Source organism: Xyrauchen texanus, chromosome 9 (assembly GCF_025860055.1).
Source record: "Xyrauchen texanus isolate HMW12.3.18 chromosome 9, RBS_HiC_50CHRs, whole genome shotgun sequence".
Lineage (NCBI taxonomy): Eukaryota > Metazoa > Chordata > Actinopteri > Cypriniformes > Catostomidae > Xyrauchen > Xyrauchen texanus.
Window position 1 is genome coordinate 43,268,465 of NC_068284.1, and position 20,475 is coordinate 43,288,939.

The 20,475-nt window shown below is 36.1% G+C and overlaps 1 protein-coding gene across 2 annotated transcripts; it reads left to right on the forward strand.

Annotated features, from left to right (window-relative positions):
• The first annotated feature begins 1,387 nt into the window (after window positions 1–1,387).
• On the forward strand, window positions 1,388–18,943 carry LOC127649519 (signal-transducing adaptor protein 2-like). Of its 2 annotated transcripts, XR_007971298.1 has the most exons (12): window positions 1,388–1,554; window positions 5,066–5,137; window positions 7,327–7,446; window positions 10,867–10,923; window positions 12,220–12,371; window positions 14,837–14,968; window positions 15,606–15,675; window positions 15,782–15,884; window positions 16,230–16,325; window positions 17,336–17,467; window positions 18,012–18,231; window positions 18,381–18,943. XR_007971298.1 is itself a non-coding variant. In XM_052134663.1 (11 exons), exons 1-11 carry the CDS (start codon window positions 1,450–1,452, stop codon window positions 18,065–18,067), a joined length of 1,095 nt encoding a protein of 364 aa, XP_051990623.1. In that variant the 5' UTR covers window positions 1,388–1,449; the 3' UTR covers window positions 18,068–18,943. The 2 variants fall into 2 exon arrangements, 1 of the variants encoding a protein (XP_051990623.1); XM_052134663.1 differs by having other exon boundaries at window positions 18,012–18,943.
• The last annotated feature ends 1,532 nt before the right edge of the window (window positions 18,944–20,475 follow it).

A 20,475-nucleotide genomic window follows, 5' to 3' on the forward strand; every position in this document is an offset into this window, starting at 1 on the left:
ATACTTTGAATGCTTTTACTAAGAATTAGGGCTGTCGATTTATGCGTTAATTCAGTGCAATAAATTTGATTTAAAAATAATGCTTTAAAAAATTAACGCAATTAATCGCAATGCCCCAGAGCGTAATAAGATAGATTCCTGAGAAATGCAATCTTGTAATACCACCTGTTTACTCCAGAGGGCAGTAAGTGAAACTTCAGCTGTATGAGCAACACGCAGTTACAGTGAACAAAACACTTCAGTAGGCAGCACAACACAAACATACAAACAAATGTAACATTCGTTACGCTCTTGCGTTCAAATCACTTGATGGAGTGCAAATTCGAACTAAGTGATCTCAAGATGTGTTCTAAGTATTAAACACATGCACGTCTGACGCAGGTGTACATTGACGGGTCCTTACACAAGCCCTCATAATAAATCTCCAACTGATTGACAAATTCACTTGTGAAATGGATTGCTGTGAACTGTGTGCCAGTGATTGACTTATGATCAATAATATGGTAAACAATACATATAATAAATATATATTGTTTATATTTTGGTCATATTTAATAACCTTTACATTTATGCATTTGGCAGACGCTTTTATCCAAAGCGACTTACAGTGCACTTATTACAGGGACAATCCCCCGGAGCAACCTGGAGTTAAGGGCCTTTCTCAAGGGCCCAACAGTGGCATCTTGGTGGTGCTGGGGCTTGAACCCCTGACCTTCTGGTCAGTAACCCTGAGCCTCAACCACTGAGCCTTTGAATCATTTTAATATATTTAATAATACATATATTATTGATTTAAATAATTTAATATTATTATTGTTATTATAAATTACTGAACTGTTAATATATATTTATTTTTATTAAGGTTTATTTTATTCATTTAAAAGGACTCTAAAAATATACTAAATATTTCAAACTTTTTAATGAATTATATCTTTAATAAAGTAATAAAATATTTAAAAATATATTTATTATATATTAACAAAAATATTAACAAACAGTTATATATTAATAAACGTATACATGCATTTATTTATGTAATAATAGCCTACATATTACACATCATTATAGTATTGTTTTATTTATATAATTACTTATTAAGTGTTTTAATTTTTGTTAACTCTTATATAAATTCAACTTGCTATTACATTGTTATTACATTATAAGCCATACCATTTTATACTCCGCTTGTTACAGTAGCCAAATGATAAATATTATCGTTCTATTAGAACTAACAGACAGAAAAACACTGTGTACTATATGAACGCCTTCAGTGTATAACGTAATCGCAGTTTGCCATATTGAATGTATTGTGTCAGTGACGGGATAAATCACGCGTCTCCAGTGCCATCCATCTCTCACACAAAGAAGGCGTGTCGCTTCCCCGGCCGGTTCTTTGTCCCCGCTGCTGCTGTGAGTGGTCTGTCAGTACCGGGCTGAGCTGCTGTAGTCATGGCGGCGGCGGCGCCACCGAATCCGCGCACCGGGAGCCTGAGAGCGCAGCTCCCGCCCTGCTATTATGAGGGATTCTTGGAGAAAAGGGGACCAAGGGAGAAGGTGAGCGGACACTTTGCTTTAAAATGACATGTCTGTGAGTTTATTTAGGCCTAATATAAAAACGCTCAGCGATCAGATGCAATGCATGGCACGTGCGTAATGTCTGGTTATGGGCGAGGTTTGAGATTGATCGGATGTCTTATCAAATAACATTGGTTTGCCAAGTGAAGACACTATTTTGATTGTAACAATCAATGAATGGAACATGATTGATCTATGCCATGCGTAATGCCACTGTCTGTCTAACAGCTGTTTAAATGTCTTATAAAACTTATATTTTCAATTGTCTGCTTGCACTTGTTATGTGATTTAAATTCCAGGCAGCTGTTTATGTAGTAGGCTAGACACACCTTAATGCGGATCACATGCAGTCTAAAGTGTGTGCAGGAGTACATGCGTTTTTAATCATCAGCCATCAGATTGCATTTGTAATTGAGTTTATTGTTATCTGCTGCATGGACAGTTGAATGTTATTGTCATTTAATATTATGCAGCACTGAATATTCCAGTCTAGAATAGAATAGAATTTCTTATGGAAATTTTGGACTGGTAGAGACAATAGACAGAGTGGTAGAAAAATATTTAGGTGAAAAACTATTCAAAAAGGTGTTGACAAAGAAGAACACATACTCAAATTGGTCCCAAAATGTATATTCATGGGGGAGTAGTGAGGATCAGGTGCACAGTGTGTGTTGGGGGTGTGTAGAGGGGTGGGGCTCAGATTTTGGACAGCTGTGCTCCAGGTTGGTGAGTGTGAGCAGTGCCCTGGGGAGCCATAAGATGCCACTGGGATCAGGATTGTGTCAGACAGAGCAGAGAATTAGAGACAGAGTGTTAATCTATTCAGACTCAGAGATCACTGCCATTTACTACACTATCAGTGAATTACTAAATCCAGATTATGTGCCAACCCAAGAGCTGTGCAATAGATTTGTCTAGACAGACATTTAATTGTCCTGCATCCAAAGAGCGATGCTTTAGTGTCATACATGCTGTTAGACTTCTCAATTTATATATACTCAATATTATAATAACATTGTTTTATTACTATTGCTCGTTCTTGGGGTTAGGGATTTGACAACCTGGTCTCATAGCACCACAGAATACACAGCACTACGTATCGCAACAGTTTCCTGGTGAAATGAACACTATAGGCGCTAGAGCAACCATTTTTAATTCCTTTCACACAAATCACAAAGAAAACGGCAGATTATCAGTTTATAAACATTAACTTTTTGCCTCGTTCCTCCCCCGACGCTATCTTAAGACATTAAGAACAACATTTTTGTAAACTGTGTTTTTATGTGCCTCTTTCTACTTTTTGCTGCAGTTTCCTGGTAAAATTAACACACGAGTCACAACAACAACTGTGTGTTTTATTCGCTTTCAACCAAATCATGACTACAATTATTGATTATGACTTTATTGACACTCATTTTTCTCTCTATTACTCACACCCTGCTATGTTATTTGAAAAACGTTACATTTTAACGATTACAGACACACCTACATTTACACATGTTTTTCAAAATGACTAGCTTGCGCTGGAGCTCCCTTGATAGAGTGTTGGACTTTAGACTGAGCCTCGAGTCCAGCAAAGGACTTTCAAATTGAAAGTGAAGCGAAAGTGCCATTGAAGCGACACATTATGACGTTGCTTCAGGAAATGTGCTTTAGGTTTAAGCATTTGTTAAGGGTAAGGATGTCTGCTTTGATAACCTCTCATTTGTCTTTTAGGACACTATTGGTTAGGTCTAGGCTAAAGTTTTAGGTTAGGGAGGCACGTTTTACTCATTAAAACATCCATTGAATATTCACCTTATGCCTCCTATACACCACACGACTTTCAAAGATGTTGGATTGTGGTACCGTTCATATTACACAACTGTCTGTCTTGTCATGGAAGTCGTAGCATTTTCAAATTACACAAGGAACCGATGATATGGGTGATACACGTTGCAAGACATTTCACTATTGACGAATCCCGACGACTCTGCCTGGACTCCAAATTACATTACACAACAGGGTACACGAGTGATACGAAAACAAATGCATGTTATGCATTTCAGAATATGATGTGTATGGTTTTTAATCCCCTAAAGGCATTATATATTTTACTGGTTACAACATGAAGAAGTACCTCATAGTGTAAAATCTACCTATTTGTTTACCTGACTGTCCAACCCTTCTCTTTCTCCACCCGGTTGTGGTACAGTTCAGAGGCAACATCAAATAGGCACTGGTGCTCCTATCAATGTTCCACTCATTTTTCCTCCATTTGTTCAGTCCAATGAGACTTTCTTGATACTGCAGCCATACTAGTTGATGTTCTGTTGCTGGTACATCAGGACTCCTCCCACTGAAACGTCCCACCCGTTTCTTGCTCTCTCATTGGCTGTAGGTCGACGCTGCAGTTGTATTCAGTCAAAACATATTTCACATTGCACGATTTGGAATCGCAGACAGGTACAGATATTTAACATGCTAGATATCTCGCTGACATCAGCATCGTGTCGGCGCTTCTCTCAGATCGCGTCTTTGATAATTCATACATTGCGTTCGTGATTTGATTATGATTTCGGCCTTTTGTCGGCGATCTCCACAAAACTGTCGGCGAGTGAAAATCGGGCCTAAAATCATGTAGTGTAAACTCGGCATTAACCTCATCTGATTACAACATCATTGCACTTGATTTTGGTGCCCCTACTGGAGATTTCACTGGGAAACTGCAGCTAAACATGTAATCAAGTTCATGATTTTGGTTTGCTGTCACATAAATATCATGAGATCATGGTGGATTTGAAACTTGATCCTTAAAAACCTCATCGGTTAAAAGAAAATGTAACTTTCATTTAGCCACACTCATTTTCACCTTCGAACTGCTGCAATATGCGTAAGGAGCCACTTAATAGTATTTTGCAAAAATGTCACAACGGTCACGTTTCTTTTCTTTTGTTTTCTTTTTTTTTCCATGAGATCAGGCTTGGATTTAAATGAAAATTTGCTGTGTAACTTGTCCTGCACCATTTGTTTTTCGGACATGAAAGGTACTTTAAAAACTCTAGCAATCACATAGCAACATGCTAAAAAGCACTTAGAACACCTTAGCAATGGCATAGCAATGCCTCTCCAACCACCTACAGCAACCTATAATCATGCCGTCATATTTTACATAGGAAGCATGTTCGATTTGTTAACAACATTAGTTTACATTACCAAATAATGAAAAATACTTTTACAGCATTTATTAATCTTGGTTAATGTTAATTTCAACATACTAATACATTTTTAAAATCAAAAGTTTTGTATGTTAACATTATTTTATGCACTATGAACTAACATAAACTAACAATGGACCATTTGTATACACGTATGTATGTGTGTGTGTGTGTGTGTGTGTGTGTGTGTGTGTGTGTGTGTGTGTGTGTGTGTGTGTGTGTGTGTGGTGAGTTATAACATTCAGTGTTCATGTTTACATAATTTTTTTTCTTTCTTTACTCTATTTATGCAGGTAGCTCGCCGTTTGTGGACCTGTTTATGTGGAAACACGCTGTACTTCTTCAACAATGCTAAGGATGCACATGTAAGTAGAATCTTCAGCGGCCTTTATATCAGGCAGAGTGAATCAAGCTAGCAGAGCATTTAATAAAGATTATTTCAAGTGAAAACACACTTTCAAGTGGAGACAATTCTGGCTTCCTATACAGATGTTTCATTTTGTGTAAACAACATACAATCCTCCACCAATCCTTGGAGTATTAGGAGAGATCTTGAAGAATGTTTTTATTCTATTATAAAGAGCTAAAATCTAAATCTCCTTTAAGTCCACTGTCCATCGTAACCTTATCATCTTCTCAATAAGCAAACAGCCGAAGGGTAGCAGAGGGCAGACAGTCAGATAAGTTTTATCAGACTCTTTTTAATTGTGGTTTGCATTATTGATTTTTGCTCTGGGCTCATCATGATAGCCTTTTCAGTTTATGTAACCTTAGTCTTAGTCAATAAACCTTAGAGAAAGTGTATCTGGAGGAAAAATGTGGTTTTATGCAAGTAGCATGCAAAGTTAGCAGCAGATTCACATTGTGTGGAAATATATTTATCGAATATCAACACAGATGTTCAAGGAATGTTACTAATGCAACAGATAAACAAGCGTTTATTTGTTTGTCCCACTGTGAGTTGTAGGATAACATGTTTTAATGCTAAATGGAGCAGTTCAACAAAAATGTAACTTTACTCTTTACCCTAATGTTGTTCCAAACCCATTTGATTTTCCATCTTCTATGAAATACAAAAATGAGATGTTTGGCATAATGTCCAAAGTGGCTCTTTTCCAGGGGCGTCACTTTGCTAAAAAAGTGGTGGGTGTGACGTCATAATGTAGCCAAAAACATGAATATTAATAAGATGCAGATAAAATAAAATAATCTTTTACTGTTCAACTACAGTAACGCCTTCCAAAAAGGTAAGAAATCTAGGGTTAACCATTGATAAGCAATTCAATTTCACAGACCACATCTCAAAGACAGGATGTTCAGGGGGCCTGGGTAGCTCAGCGAGTAAACATGCTGACTGCCACCCCTGGAGTCACAAGTTCGAATCCAGGGTGTGCTGAGTGACTCCAGCCAGTGGACAGTCTCAGACGCAGAGGAAATTCGTCCTCCGCCACCGGGATTGAGTTGAGTCACTACTCCCTCATGAGGACTTGGCGTGCATTGGTATTCCAAATTGGGGAGGAAAAAAAAAAGATAGCACGATCTGTAGATTTACACTCTACAATATCAGGAAGATAAGACCCTTCCTCTCTGAACATGCCACACAATTTCTTGTTCAGTCACTTGTCATAACTAGACTGGACTACTGTAACGCTCTCATTGTATAATTAGACCCCTGCAAATGATCCAGAATGCAGCAGCACATCTGGTCTTTAATGAACCAAAGAGAGCGCATGTTACACCACTCCTGGTCTCTCTTCACTGGCTGCCGGTTGATCGGTTTCTTTCAGTTTCATCATACCACATTGGTGGAATGACCTTCCCAACTCAATCCATGAAGGACTCACTTTCTGTCATCAAAAAACGGCTAAAAACACATCTTTTCCATGAGCACTTAACCAGTCACTAAAAAAAATCAAATAAATTCTTGTTGCACTTTAATCTGTTGAATACTATAATTCTGATGCTATTGAAACTTTGTAATACAGCACTTTTCATAGCAGTCTCCTTAAGACGATTCGTTTATAATGTATTTCTCATTTGTAAGTCGCTTTGGATAAAAGCATCTGCCAAATGAATAAATGTAAATTATATGATAGTCATTCTTGTTCAATTCAAGCTCTGCAAGAAATATTTCACATAATGAATTTGATAACTTGATCAGTAAATCTAACACTGTCGGTATGGGATTTTGTTATTCATTGGATAAAAACAGTAGATGGATCAGCTAAATCTTTAGCTATTTAATATATCTATAAGTATATGTGTATATAAGCAAAAAGTGTATTAGGAAATGTATATTAGCCATTAAGTGGTAGGTACATGTCACACCCGTTTACCCATAAAAAAGTTTTTATGATTTATGTTTATTTTATATTTCACTTTTATTATAGTTTTAAGGTGCTTTTCAGAGCTTTGCACTTTAAATCACAATCACAATTTGTGTTACAGCAAAGAAATAAAATATGGGTTTGGAGATGAGTTAATGATGACAAAATGTAAATTTTTAGATTTACTAACCCTTTAAATTTCACACTGCATGTGTTTTGTGATTTAGTATGTAGAGAAGTTGGATCTGAGTGGGTTTGTCTCCCTGATTGATGATCCGAGTCGTGATAGGAATCTGGAAGCTGCCAGACTGAATCTCCGCATGAAGGATGGAGAGATCAAACTCACCGTGTGTATTAAACATCTGTCAGCACACACACTCCCTTCACGCTCCACAAACACATGCCTCACTCCTAGCCTCACACATACATGCCATATTATGGACTGTCTGATGCATATTGCACACAAAATGGCAAGAGCTTTGCTACTGCTAGAACACAGAAATTCTGAGTTAAGCATATGGATATGCTGCTGCTGCACAATTATAAAAACACAAGACATGTGATAACACAATTAGACATAAGTACAATCCGTATAGCAGATCTAGACAAGTTAAGCTGGGGTGGTGGAGGGTTTCAGAGAAAAATCTTGCAGAGATAGCAATTTAAATATTAGTCAAGGATATAGTTTGAAAGTTGATTGACTTTTACCCAATTATGCATAAATATACATAATGAATGCTGTAAAATAATTGTTAATGGTTAGTTCATTTTAACTAATGTTGTTAACTGATGTTTTTTTTTTTTGTTTGTTTTTTTATTGAAAGGATCCCCATTAGCTACAGCCGTGCTGCAGCTATTCTTCCTGGGGTCCTGAAAAATATGTACATTAAAAATACAACAAATAAATGGAAAAAAAATAAAAAAAAAAATAAAAAAAATACACAAACACATACACATATACACATACATATACACGTGTACATACACATATCAACATACATATATCCCCTTATACGGGCATGAAAGATACACATATATAAAAACACATTCTACACATACGCCTATTACATACCTACACATGTGCATGTACATACATATTCACACACATATATTAATAAATGTAAACAGTCAAATATATTATTTTAATAGATGCTGTTTTACATATAATTTAAATTTATTGACATTATTAGTAAGCATAATATGTTTTGGCAATTTATTACATTCCCTCATACCTCTAAACACAACAGTGTTTTTTATGACATTTGTTCTTACTATGGGTAAGGTGAAGTTACCTTTAGTTGCATGTCTGGTACTGTACTGATGATTGTCTACACTAAAAGAAAGATGCTTGAACAAAACAGAAGGAAATTTTGAAATAGAAATATTTCTTATGAAAATTAACAGTGAATACAACAGTCTATCTTCAACCAACAACCAATTAAGATCTTTGTGTATTAATATAATATTTCTCCTATAGCTGCACCTAAGTGCTACACGAGCAGCTCTATTCTGTATAAGTTGTAATTTATTCATATATTCACCAGTGACATTTGACCAAACTGCTGGGCAATAGTCGAGGTATGTCAATATTAGTGCTTTCATCGCATAATTCATAATATTTGAAGGTAAAAAATTTGCGTGTCTTCTCATAATAGATATACCTCTTCCCATTTTTGCAATAATATTACTAATATGTTTTTTCCACGATAATCTAGAGTCAACTATTACACCCAGCAGTCTGGTCTCATGCACCTGTTCCATAATTGCGTTATTAATTTTAATATTAATTACAGGATTTTGATTAATGTTATAATTTGAACCTACAATCAAGCAGTTAGTTTTTACAGTATTTAATGCCAGTTTATTTAATTTGATCCAATCTACTACATATTGTAATTCTTTATTTAAAACAGTTTCTAATTCCATTTGCGTACTTGCTGATGTATATATAGTTGAATCATCAGCGTACATGACAATGTTAGCCTTACATAAAATATACGGTAAATCATTAGTAAAAATATTAAATAATAATGGACCCAGACAACTACCTTGGGGTACTCCACATGTAATATTTCTGATACCTGAGAAACTGCCATTAAAAAACACTGTCTGTGTTCTGTTTGACAAATAACTGTACATCCATGTGATTGCTGATTGCTCAAAACCATAACAAGATAATTTTGTTAATAACAGGTCGTGATCTATGATGTCAAATGCAGCAGAAAAATCTAAAAACACAACACCTGTAATATTTCTCTTTTCAGTCTCTCTAAGCCAATCATCAGACATATGAGTCAGTGCAGTGGCAGTGGAGTGACTTTTTCTGTATGCATGCTGAAAATCTGTTAATAAATGATTTGTATAAAAATAATTATTAATTTGATCGTACACTATAGATTCCATTATTTTAGATAATACAGGTAATATACTTATCGGGCGACTGTTGGGACCAGAAAAAGGCAGTTTTTTATCTTTGGGCAGAGGAACTATTTTAGCCTGCTTCCATGCCTGTGGGCAGGTACAGCAGATAAAACTGAGGTTAATGATATGGGTTAGAACCGGGGCAATAAAGTCAGCAGCTAGTTTCAGAAGCCTGCTGTCAAGACCGTCGACACCTGGTGGTTTGTTTTTGCAAGATTTTAAAAGATTCTTTACTTGATCTATATTTACACTTTCTAATTTAAACCTTAAATTTTTATTTTTCATTAATTCATTTCTTATTAATAGGTAAGATATGTCATTACTTAGATTAGGCATATTTTCTCTTGTTTATCTAATTTTCTTATAAAATAATCATTAAGATAATTTGCAATATCTATTGGCTTAATTATAAATTTATCCCCTGTTTCCAAAAAAGATGGATTTATTTTATTTTTCTTTCCAGTCAATTGATTTAAAACATTCCATAACTTCCTATTATCATTACCTATATTTTTAACATGATTATCAAAATAGATTTTCTTCTTCTTTTTATTAAGTTTAGTAACAGAATTTCTCATTTTACGATATAGGTCCCAATCATATGTTGTAGATGTTGTTAACTGATGGTAACAAATGGAACCTTAATTTAAGTTAAAAGTAGTGTTTGTGCTACCAAATACAGATGATGAGAACAATTGTAATTCCCTTAATAATTAATTGCTATATTTTATTTATCATAAAACATTTATAATATGTTCAATTTAAAGCATTTAATGAGTTTAGATTATGCAAAAAAAAAAACTTTTAACATTTTTAACTAAAACTTTATTATTATGTTGGATTAAATGTATGTTCAATGTAATAAAAATTGCATTTAAAGTTTTATGAATTTTATAAATTTGATATTTTACATTTGTAATTTTAATTGATATGGCTGTGAAAATAAATAAAAAAATCATAAAAATAATCTTTGGGGGGTGGGGGTGGAAACAAATTTTTAATAGATAAATGTTATCCTTTTGTGGTGTATTCATGTTTCAGTAGTGACAACATTTAGGGATGGGAAAGCATTACAAATGGTCTGAAAAATATATCTATAGCATACTGTATATAATTTATATACTGTGTTATTCCCTTGTGTTACACCAAAATGTAAGTTTTAGGATCATTGCATCACTCTTCTCATGTTGCTTTCTCCTTATGATACATGTTGAGATCTGATTATCTGCTGTGTGAGAAGATATTCCATATGTCTGTAATGTAATGCAGTAATGTAAGGAGAACTTTACATTACATTATTATTATTAATCTCTCTCTCTCTCTCTCTCTCGCTCTCTCTATCTCAGGCTCCAAATCTGGAGGCACGTGAGCTGTGGAAAGGTTTTCTCTACTCTGTTGTAGATGTAAGTTCAATCAAGTTGATTTTATGGTAACACTTTAAAAGGTTCAGTTATTTAACATTAGTTAACAACTTAAGTTAACATGAACTAACAATGAACAATACCTTAATAGCATTTATTAATCTTGGTTAATGTTAATTTCAACATATAGTAATCAATTTTCAAAATCAAACGTTTTATATGTATAACATTAGTTAATAACAAGTGCACTAACTAACATAAACAAAGATTTAAAAAGTTATTCCGTGATGCCTCATGCATTAACTAATGTTAACAAATGGAACCTCTTTGTAAAGTGTAACTGATTTTATTAACAGTTTGTTAATTAGCTCTGAAACCATTTAACAATTCTGAATTTTATAACTAGTTTCAAAGAATGCCGCATAGAACACCGTTTCTTTCAATTTCGCAAGGACTTGGTTAACAAGTATGTTTTTAAAAAAAAAACATTTAATGGCTGACAATAATGCTCTCTAGACAATATCTAGAGAGCAAGGTGATGGAATACTTTCAATATATATCAGATAATCATAATTCCAATGATTTAATGAAAGCAAATAAGACTTAAATGAACACTTATGTATATACAGTCCACTTAAGTGGGCAATTAAGTGGGGTTTTTTTTTTCTCCCCAATTTGGAATGCCCAATTCCCAATGCGCAAGTCCTCGTGGTGACGTAGTGACTCGCCTCAATCCGGGTGGTGGAGGGCGAATCTCATTTGCCTCCGCATATGATACCGTCAATTCACGCATCTTATCAGCGCGGTACCTCGAGGACATCGAGCGTGTGGAGGCTTCACGCTATTCTTCGCGGCATCCACAACTCACCACGTGCCCCACTGAGAGCGAAAACCACATTATAGTGACCATTAGGGGGTTTCCCCATGTGACTCTTCCCTTCCTAGCAACCGGGCCAATTTGGAGACCTGGCTGGAGTCACTCAGCACGCCCTGGATTCGAACTCGTGACTCCAGGGGTGGTAGTCAGTGTCTTTACTCGGTGAGCTACTCAGGCCCCCGATTAGATCACTTTCTTTATGGATGTTTACCTGTGGCTAATAATGTCAATATAGAAAATAAAACCTGTGGCACGATCATGTTGCCCTTTAACTGCTAGCTGTTTCTTATTCAATAACAAACACCATCAAAACAACAACACTAAAATATCTTTGTATTTTCCCAGATAAAAATATCAGATTTGGGTCTTGGTGTGATAGTGCAATTTATCAAGTATCATTGCATGTAATGTATGCTTGTTGCTGCACATTCGAATGACATGTGCTTTGTGGTTTATTCCAGTTGGCGGTGCCCACCACCCTCACCCTGCTGCCCGGACAGCTGCACATGCTAAAGGAAGTGGTGGAGAAAGAGAAAACTCGACGGAAGGCACGCGTGTCGTCCAGAGCCCACTCGTCCCCACTCTCGCTCCCGCTGGTTGGGGAAATACCTGCGTGAGTGCTCTGTTTATCAGAGTGTGTGTGTGTGTGTGTGTGTGTGTGTGTGTGTGTGTGTGTGTGTGTGTGTGTGTGTGTGTGTGTGTGTGCACGTGTGTGTGTGTGCATTTGTGGGAGAGACGGCCAGAGCTAGACCAAGGGTCAGATTACATTCCTTAGTGCCTGTGTGTTTATAAATTTTTAGTGTAGGGTGTTTGCTAGTGCAAGCATCAGTAATACTGTTGCTCATTTTTCCATTAAGAGGTTTGTTCAAATCCCTAACCCTTTTATTAAACTTTGGCATGTAAAGGGATAGGTTACCTAAAAATGGAAATTCTTTCATCATTTACTCATTCTCATGCCATCCCAGATGTGTATGACATGTGATTGACACATGACACATTTAACTTATCCCATACATTTGTGCTACGGACATGAACGATACATCAAATCATGCAGCTTGTTTAGGCGAGCAGTGCTATTACTTTTCTAAGTGTCCCATAAAAATCCCATAGATTTACATCGAAGGAGCTACCCAAGCCATATCTGGGTGTTTCTTCAACTTCATGCACTTTTAGCACTGCTGACTTCTAGAAAGTAAAGTCTTGTTAAAACATTTTTCACACTCTTGCTAGTTTATTTAATTTATCTACTAACAATGTCTAACAGTGTATGTTCATGCACCACAGCACAGTGGTCTCCTTTATTTTTCCTGAAATTCATGAAAATTTCCACCACAGTGTCATTTCCAGCACATCTCAAATTCTGTATTTATCTATATACATATATATATATATATATATATATATATATATATATATATATATATATATATATATATACATTTTTTAATTGAATAAAAATTACATTTGTAAAAACTAATGTCTGACTCATGTCTTAAGGCTACTTCCATTTGTACAAACAATTAAAAATATATATACTACATTCTTGCCTAATTTTGCAATATACATATATATATACACACACCGATCACCCACAACATCACCTGCCTAATATTGTGTAGGTCCCCCTCATGCTGCCAACCTGCATCTCAGAATAGCATTCTGAGATGCTATTCTTCTCACCACAATTGTACAGAGTGGTTATCTGAGTTACTGTAGACTTTGTCAGTTCTGACCAGTCTGGCCATTCTCTGTTGACCTCTCCTGGAATTTCCTGGAATTTCCACACACAGCAGTCTCAAGAATTTACTCTGAATGGTGCCAAAAACAAAAAACATCCAGTGAGGGGCAGTTCTGCAGATGGAAATGCCTTGTTGATGAGAGAGGTCAACAGAGAATGTCCAGACTGGTTTGAACTGACAAAGTCTACAGTAACTCAGATAACCGGTCTGTACAATTGTGGTGAGAAGAAAAGCATTCTGAGATGCGGATTGGAGCTGGTTTGGTGGCACGAGGGGGACCCACACAATATTAGGCAGGTGGTTGTAATGTTGCTGCTGATCAGTATATATTAGCAGCAAAATTGTGTAAATGATGCCACAACTGTTTGACAGATAAATTATTAATTGTATTTTTATTGATAGTAATAATTTTCACACAATAAATACTGAAATTGCTTATTTATATTTGTTGTCATTTAAATATATAATAATTTGTATTTTATCATAGATTTTCATAGTTTAATATTGAAATTCTGGGTCTGGGACAAGGCTAAAAGAATAAACGTCTATACATAAAACGTCTAAAGCATTTAAAAAGAACTAAAAAATAACTGATTATTTTAGGATGTCCTCCTAGCCGGACCACCTGACAAGTGCCCCTATTCCTTCTAAAACCAACCAACCAGGTTTGGAAGACCAACTAAAACTAGCAAACCAGTTTAGCCTGGTTTAAGCACTTTTTAACAGAATAAGTACCTAGTAACCACCCAGAACACACTAACAACCACAAAGCAACACGCTAGCATTCTTGTGGCGATGAGTTTTGCAAGTGCAAACAGCACTCTCATTGGCTTAATAAAATATGAAAATCTAATTCTATTTGTTATTTTTTTAAACTAGGAAATGAAGTGTAACACTTGTGATATTTTATAGATTGTACAATGCTCTAGATTTTTATTGGCATTTGATTGAAGTATGTTTTTTAAGATATGCCAAGCACCCAGAAGGGTTGCAACAGTATCGTTGATCTCCTGTTTATAGCTTCTCATGGAATGACGCACTTTATTTGCTACAGTAAGTTACATTTTTCCTTGTTCTTGTTAAAAGTTCAAAGGTTTGTTTTCTCAAAACCCGTTAGAAAAAAGGAGTGGAGAAACCTTTAGGTTTGACTGGGGTTATGATAGGTTGTTCTAGACTGTTTTTAGACATTGATGGCATTGGCCGAAAAGCCCAAACCTTTTCCGAACACCTACATGTGTTAAACCAATGTCAATAATCTGTTCTTTAGCCAACATGCATGTATGTTCATGTCCCTGTGCTTCTGTGTTTCTCACATGTGCTGCTGTATATTGTTTGCCAGGTGTTTCAGGCCTGTGTCTCGTACGGAAGCTGAAGTGTTATTAGAAAGACATCCAGACTGTGGGAACATGCTGCTCAGACCAGGCCGGGATGGATCTTCACTTGCTGTGACCACACGGCAAGACCTGAACGGGTAAAAAACAGAAACCTCTATCTTTATCAGTATGATTTCTCTGTTTTAATCAATCTATAAGAGCAGACCCTTAAAGATGCACTCAGTCATTTTAAAGGATGTCGTCTTGGACTTAAACTGGCACTTAGTGGTGTGGATGCAGCATCACTCAAATACGATAGTTTTCAGTACCAATGCCATTGTAAAAATTCACTATTCACAGTCAGACATGATTAATATAATCCATGATTGAAAATGTCCAATAGCAGGGCAGTATTCGGCTGGTTATGTGATTCTAACATGGCCGCCCCCATGTGGGGACCCTCTCCATGTAGAATAAAGCAGATTTTATTAGGTTAACTATAAGACTGGAGTCTTTATTTCATGCAAGTGCTCATGATTTTATACATATGTTTTAAAATGACTGTTCATTTCATTAGGAGTAGAAGTTCTTTAATGAGGAAAAAATTACTACCGAGTGCCTCTGGGGTCAAAAAACACATGTTTTGCTGGTTTCTTTGAGTAGATTATTAGTCTGGGTTCAACTACCAGGAGACATAGCTTGCACTGATCGTCACTTTAGATAAAGGTTTTTGCCAAATGAAACAATTGTAAATGTATTTTCTTCTCTTTATTTGTTTATTTATGTATTTTTCAGATCAGTGTTCAGACATTACAGAGTGACACAGAAGCAGCAGGGTGGTTACATCATTGACGTGGAAAACCCAGTATGTGAAACGAGTTTCTTTACAAAGGCAATCAATGTGAAAACATCATCTTTGGGATTTTTAGCAAGTTTTTCTGTTTTGTTTTGTTTTTTATTGTCTTCTTTAGATCCCCTGTCCCACGCTTCATGATGTCATCAATGCTCTTGTGGAGAAAACTGCTGGCACTCTTCAGCCTTTTATATTGGAGGAGCCTTATGAAGAGAATATCAGTATGTTAAAAATCCAAGCAAACACTTACACACCAATGATAGATTCTTTAACTATTCTGTAATTTTAAAGAAAAGTATTTTAGTATCGAAGATAGATTATAAACTGTATTACGTCTTTTTGATTTGTGACGGAAACTAAATACAATATGTTGATTCTTCCAATAAAAACACCTGAATGTTGAGTTCCCACAAAAATGGAAGTTCATGGAAACTCAAACAGGAAATATAGGCTCTCCTGATTCTGTACATACTACATTTGGCTTCACAAATGGCAAAAAGGGACCATAAAATAACGCCTTTTCACACTTTGTTCTGAATTCATTGTCTTTACTTCTTTTCCTGTAGCATTTGTGTCATCCAATGATGAGAATGGGGAGAGAACTCTTCACTGTGCACCAGCTGGACCACTCTCTAGAGCTCCTGCCCTGCCTCCTAAACAAGGTACTTCTCATGCACCTGTTCTGAATAAAAAGGGGGTTTGTTGCAAATCCTAGTGGTTGAAGATCTGGCCTGGTAACTGAAAGGTTGTTAGCTTTAATCGCTCATTCCATAAACTATCATCATTGTGCATTGTGTCCCCTTTCTCCTCTCATTCCCCTGTAATTTCCTGTCTCCTTTCTACTGTTTGAATAAAAATAAGTGGCAATGAACTAGAACTGTGTCAGGGGCACTTTCAGACATGATTTATGATTAAGCAAATTAAATATCTATATAATATCTATAGCCAAACATCTCTATTGGTTTCTTTGCTTTTGCCAAACAACATGCAGAAATTGCATTTGGATGCTTTAGTGACTCGTGTTGCAAAAGTATGAAACCAGTCATAATCTGTGTGCTTGAGCAATATGTGGATTGCAGAGGTTGCATAACACTAAGGAGCTTGAGAACGTGATGGTTGTGTGAGAACTCTAGAGTAAGGTACAACGGTGATGGACCCTTATGGGGTTTGAACCAACAACATTTCGGTTGGCAGCCCAGATCTTTTTCCACTGCACCACACCACCCCATGTCTAAGCAGCTCAACTCCAAATTCTTCAGCTTTGTGTGTGTGTGTGTGTGTGTGTGTGTGTGTGTGTGTGTGTGTGTGTGTGTGTGTGTGTGTGTGTGTGTGTGTGTGTGTGTATTTATCACTTTGTGGGGACCAAATGTCCCCATAAGGATAGTAAAACCCAAAATTTTTGACCTTGTGGGGACATTTTGTTGGTCCCCATGAGGAAAACAGCTTATAAATCATACTAAATTATGTTTTTTGAAAATGTAAAAATGCAGAAAGTTTTCTGTGAGGGTTAGGTTTAGGGGTAGGGTTAGGTTTAGGGGATAGAATATAAAGTTTGTACAGTATTAAAACCATTATGTCTATGGAAAGTCCCCATAAAACATGGAAACACAACATGAGTGTGTGTGTGTGTGTGTGTGTGTGTGTGTGTGTGTGTGTGTGTGTGTGTGTGTAGTAGGAACAGACAAATGGACGCTGCGATCGCACACAAGATCTCCCAATTCTTCCCCTCGATCATTTTCCCCATCTGGCTCCCCATCCAACTCCATGAAAAGACTGGTTCTATGTCCCTCACCGCTTTCACAGAGTAAGTGTCTCACTTAAACATGTTTACAAAGAGTCATCAAAGAACTACATCCACATTAACTGATTCCAGCACAGCTGTAAAAATTGACCATCTATTCCAAGGTCGCAGTTTAGTTTCTTATAGAATACATTTACTTAATCCTTTTATTTGTTTAGCCCTTTTAAAAGCTACAAATACAGAAAGGAATATCCTGGGTTCAATACAAGTTAAATCATTCAGCATTCGCTCAGCATCTGTGACATAATGTTGATTACTACAAAAGTTAATTTTGACTTGTCCCTTTTATTTTAAAATAAAGCAAAAAATCACGGTTACTGTGAAGCACTTAAAATGAAAGTGAATGGGGCCAATCTGGAAATGTTTAAATACTCACTGTTTCAAAAGTATAGACACAAGACTTAAATAATATGTGTGTCAACATGATTTTAGTTACTGACCTTTTCTGTGTAATGTTATATCCAATATTATAACTTCTTTGCAATTACGATGTATAGCCATAAACCCGATAATCCCCATAAACGATAATCTGTTCTCCGTACACCAGGCCTCACAGACGAACTCAAGCAGAAGCTGGAGAAGAGACGGACCAGTCAAGAGTGATGTTGTCCTTGTTTCAGTCCCCAGACGCCGTCTCATTCTGTCAGTGCCTTCCAATAAAGACTTCTGTCCTGTTATGGACACGGATTCCCTCTAATCAACATTCTTCCTTCTATGTGACTTTATCAATTCCACTGTATTTGACTTTATCAACAGCAAACCGCAACGTGAGAGTACTTGTCCTGCCTCATGATAATGCAATTACAGAATTGAAGGTGTTTCAATATTCCCTCTATCTCTCTCTCTCTCTCTCTCTCTCTCTCTGTCCCTCTCTCTCTCTCTCTCTCTCTCTCTCTCTCTCTCTCTGTTGCATTAGTAATACCTCTTCATTCAGGGTTTCTACCTTGACAAAACCATGAGTCAAGCGGAAAGTAAGACTTCCAACATATTCAAGAAAGAAGCACAACTGGTCTTACAATGAAGGACTTCAAAGTATCACTGGTTTCAACTCATCACTAACTGTGAACTGAAGAAAACTGCCATGTATGCTCAGATAGAATGTCAATCTGGTGTTGTTCTGAATGTAGATCTCAGTTGATCTAATTGAAACTGTTATATTTTAAAATTTGAACGATGCTTTTGGACACCGTTTGCAAGAGAAAGACAGAACTCTTGACAACTAAAATCAATCATTTGAAAGCAACAGACAGTTGAGCCTTCTGGAGGTCAGTATTTCTCTGATTTGTAAGTGATTAGGTTAATAGGTTGTGAGATGGTTGCATTTGTGTTCCTGTTGAACATCTGTCGATATCGTTATTGGTTTCATGAACATTCGATTGTGCTACTGTGACTTTGTAGATATCTGATGTCATGTGATGTTAAAAAATTATTTCTTGTTATTATTTATAATTGTGATATTTATGGGAATTAAAGGGAAGGTTTTGTAGAAGTCATCAGCTGTTCTAGTTTTACATAAAGTGTCAATCCGCCAAATTATTAAACATAAAATGTTCCACCTACACTGCACTAAACATACTCCAGGAGAAGAGTTCTCTCACAAAAAACAGTAGTGTAAAGATTTTTTTGTCAGCTACAACATTACATTTGTATTCAAATGGTTATAAAACACGATTTGGCCATTTCTTTTGAAATTCACACATCTTTCTAGCCACCAATAGACCTTATTCATGCTAGCACCAGCTTTGCTAGCATCACCAATTTTATATTTACAGTATGAAGCTGTGTTGCTTATGCTGTCTGGAGATTTTTGACTACTGAAAGCTCTTGAAAATATGTTTTGTTTTGTTTTGTCAACACCCAAAAACACTTTAAACTGCAGTAGCCTACAACCCAATTTAAAATACTGTATGTTTGTCCTTCACAGCCTCGTTGTAATTCCCAAAGACGGCCTTGCTGTGAATAAGGTCTCCATCAAGTTTCGATCATTCAACGCATAACTCGCAGCCAATCAGAACGTTTATGCCTGAAGCGGGATTTTGGACCAATGAGATGTTACTGTTGGCTGGGCTACTCAGTGCGACGCAACCACGTGTTGCCGCGGCTCGCGGTCAAAATTCGAGAAATTATATACGGTTTAATCGCTTCTCGACTCCTCCTCCTCGACCAGGACGAGATGTTCCTGTTTACTGTTTGTAGTCGTTACGTAATTTCAACCATTAGAGGGCATCAGTACCATTCACAATTGATAGAAAAAATATCACATTTTACATCAGGAATAGGCCTACAAGGAATTGCCTCATAAGATTTTCTTTTAAAATGTTACGATTTATGGCCATTTCATAATTTGAATGGCATCACCAGGTTTGTATGATTTCAACTCCTGTAGTTGGTTTTAAAAATCCTTAAAAAAACACATCTGTCTGAGGTACTGTTAAATGTTTATAGATGTTTATTTATACTGTGGGCAAAATTGTCTCCAAAAGTGAGTTACATCTGATAAATCTTTAATTTGGGGACGTGATCAGACTGAACAATTATTTATAAATTAAGTAAATAATGTTTTTTTTATTCAAAACATTTAGTAGGGTTTGTCTGTAGGGTACAACGGGTCTAATTGTGAGGTAATTTGATATAATATTTAATAATTCTCAAACTGCTGCAGATTAGCTAATGAGAATCCCTGAAATTATCACATAAAATTTAAATGAAAAAAAAAACCCATATTTTTCATTTTCAGTTTAGCTCCAGGTGATTAAATAAAATAAAATAAAAAAAACTTTTTTAAATAACTTCAAAAAGTGAAAGAATAGCATTTGGGTCAAAATCTCCCCTTTTGCAGGGGACTAAATAAACCCCATAAACACATTGTTTTTATTTTAAGTGCAGTGAAGAGATCTGTTACGAAAAATGTTCAAAGTGGGCTAACATTGACTGATCTAATCACAATGGAGATTCATTTGTTTATAGAAAACTTGAGATGTTATGAAATGCTAAATGGGATTGAAATGAAC

Coding starts and splice junctions, on each gene's coding strand:
- LOC127649519 (XM_052134663.1), top strand. CDS start 1,450: ATGGCGGCGGCGGCGCCACCGAATCCGCGCACCGGGAGCCTGAGAGCG. Junction 7,447..10,866: donor ATGGAGAGATCAAACTCACC/GTGTGTATTAAA, acceptor TCTCTATCTCAG/GCTCCAAATCTGGAGGCACG. Junction 16,326..17,335: donor TGCCCTGCCTCCTAAACAAG/GTACTTCTCATG, acceptor GTGTGTGTGTAG/TAGGAACAGACAAATGGACG.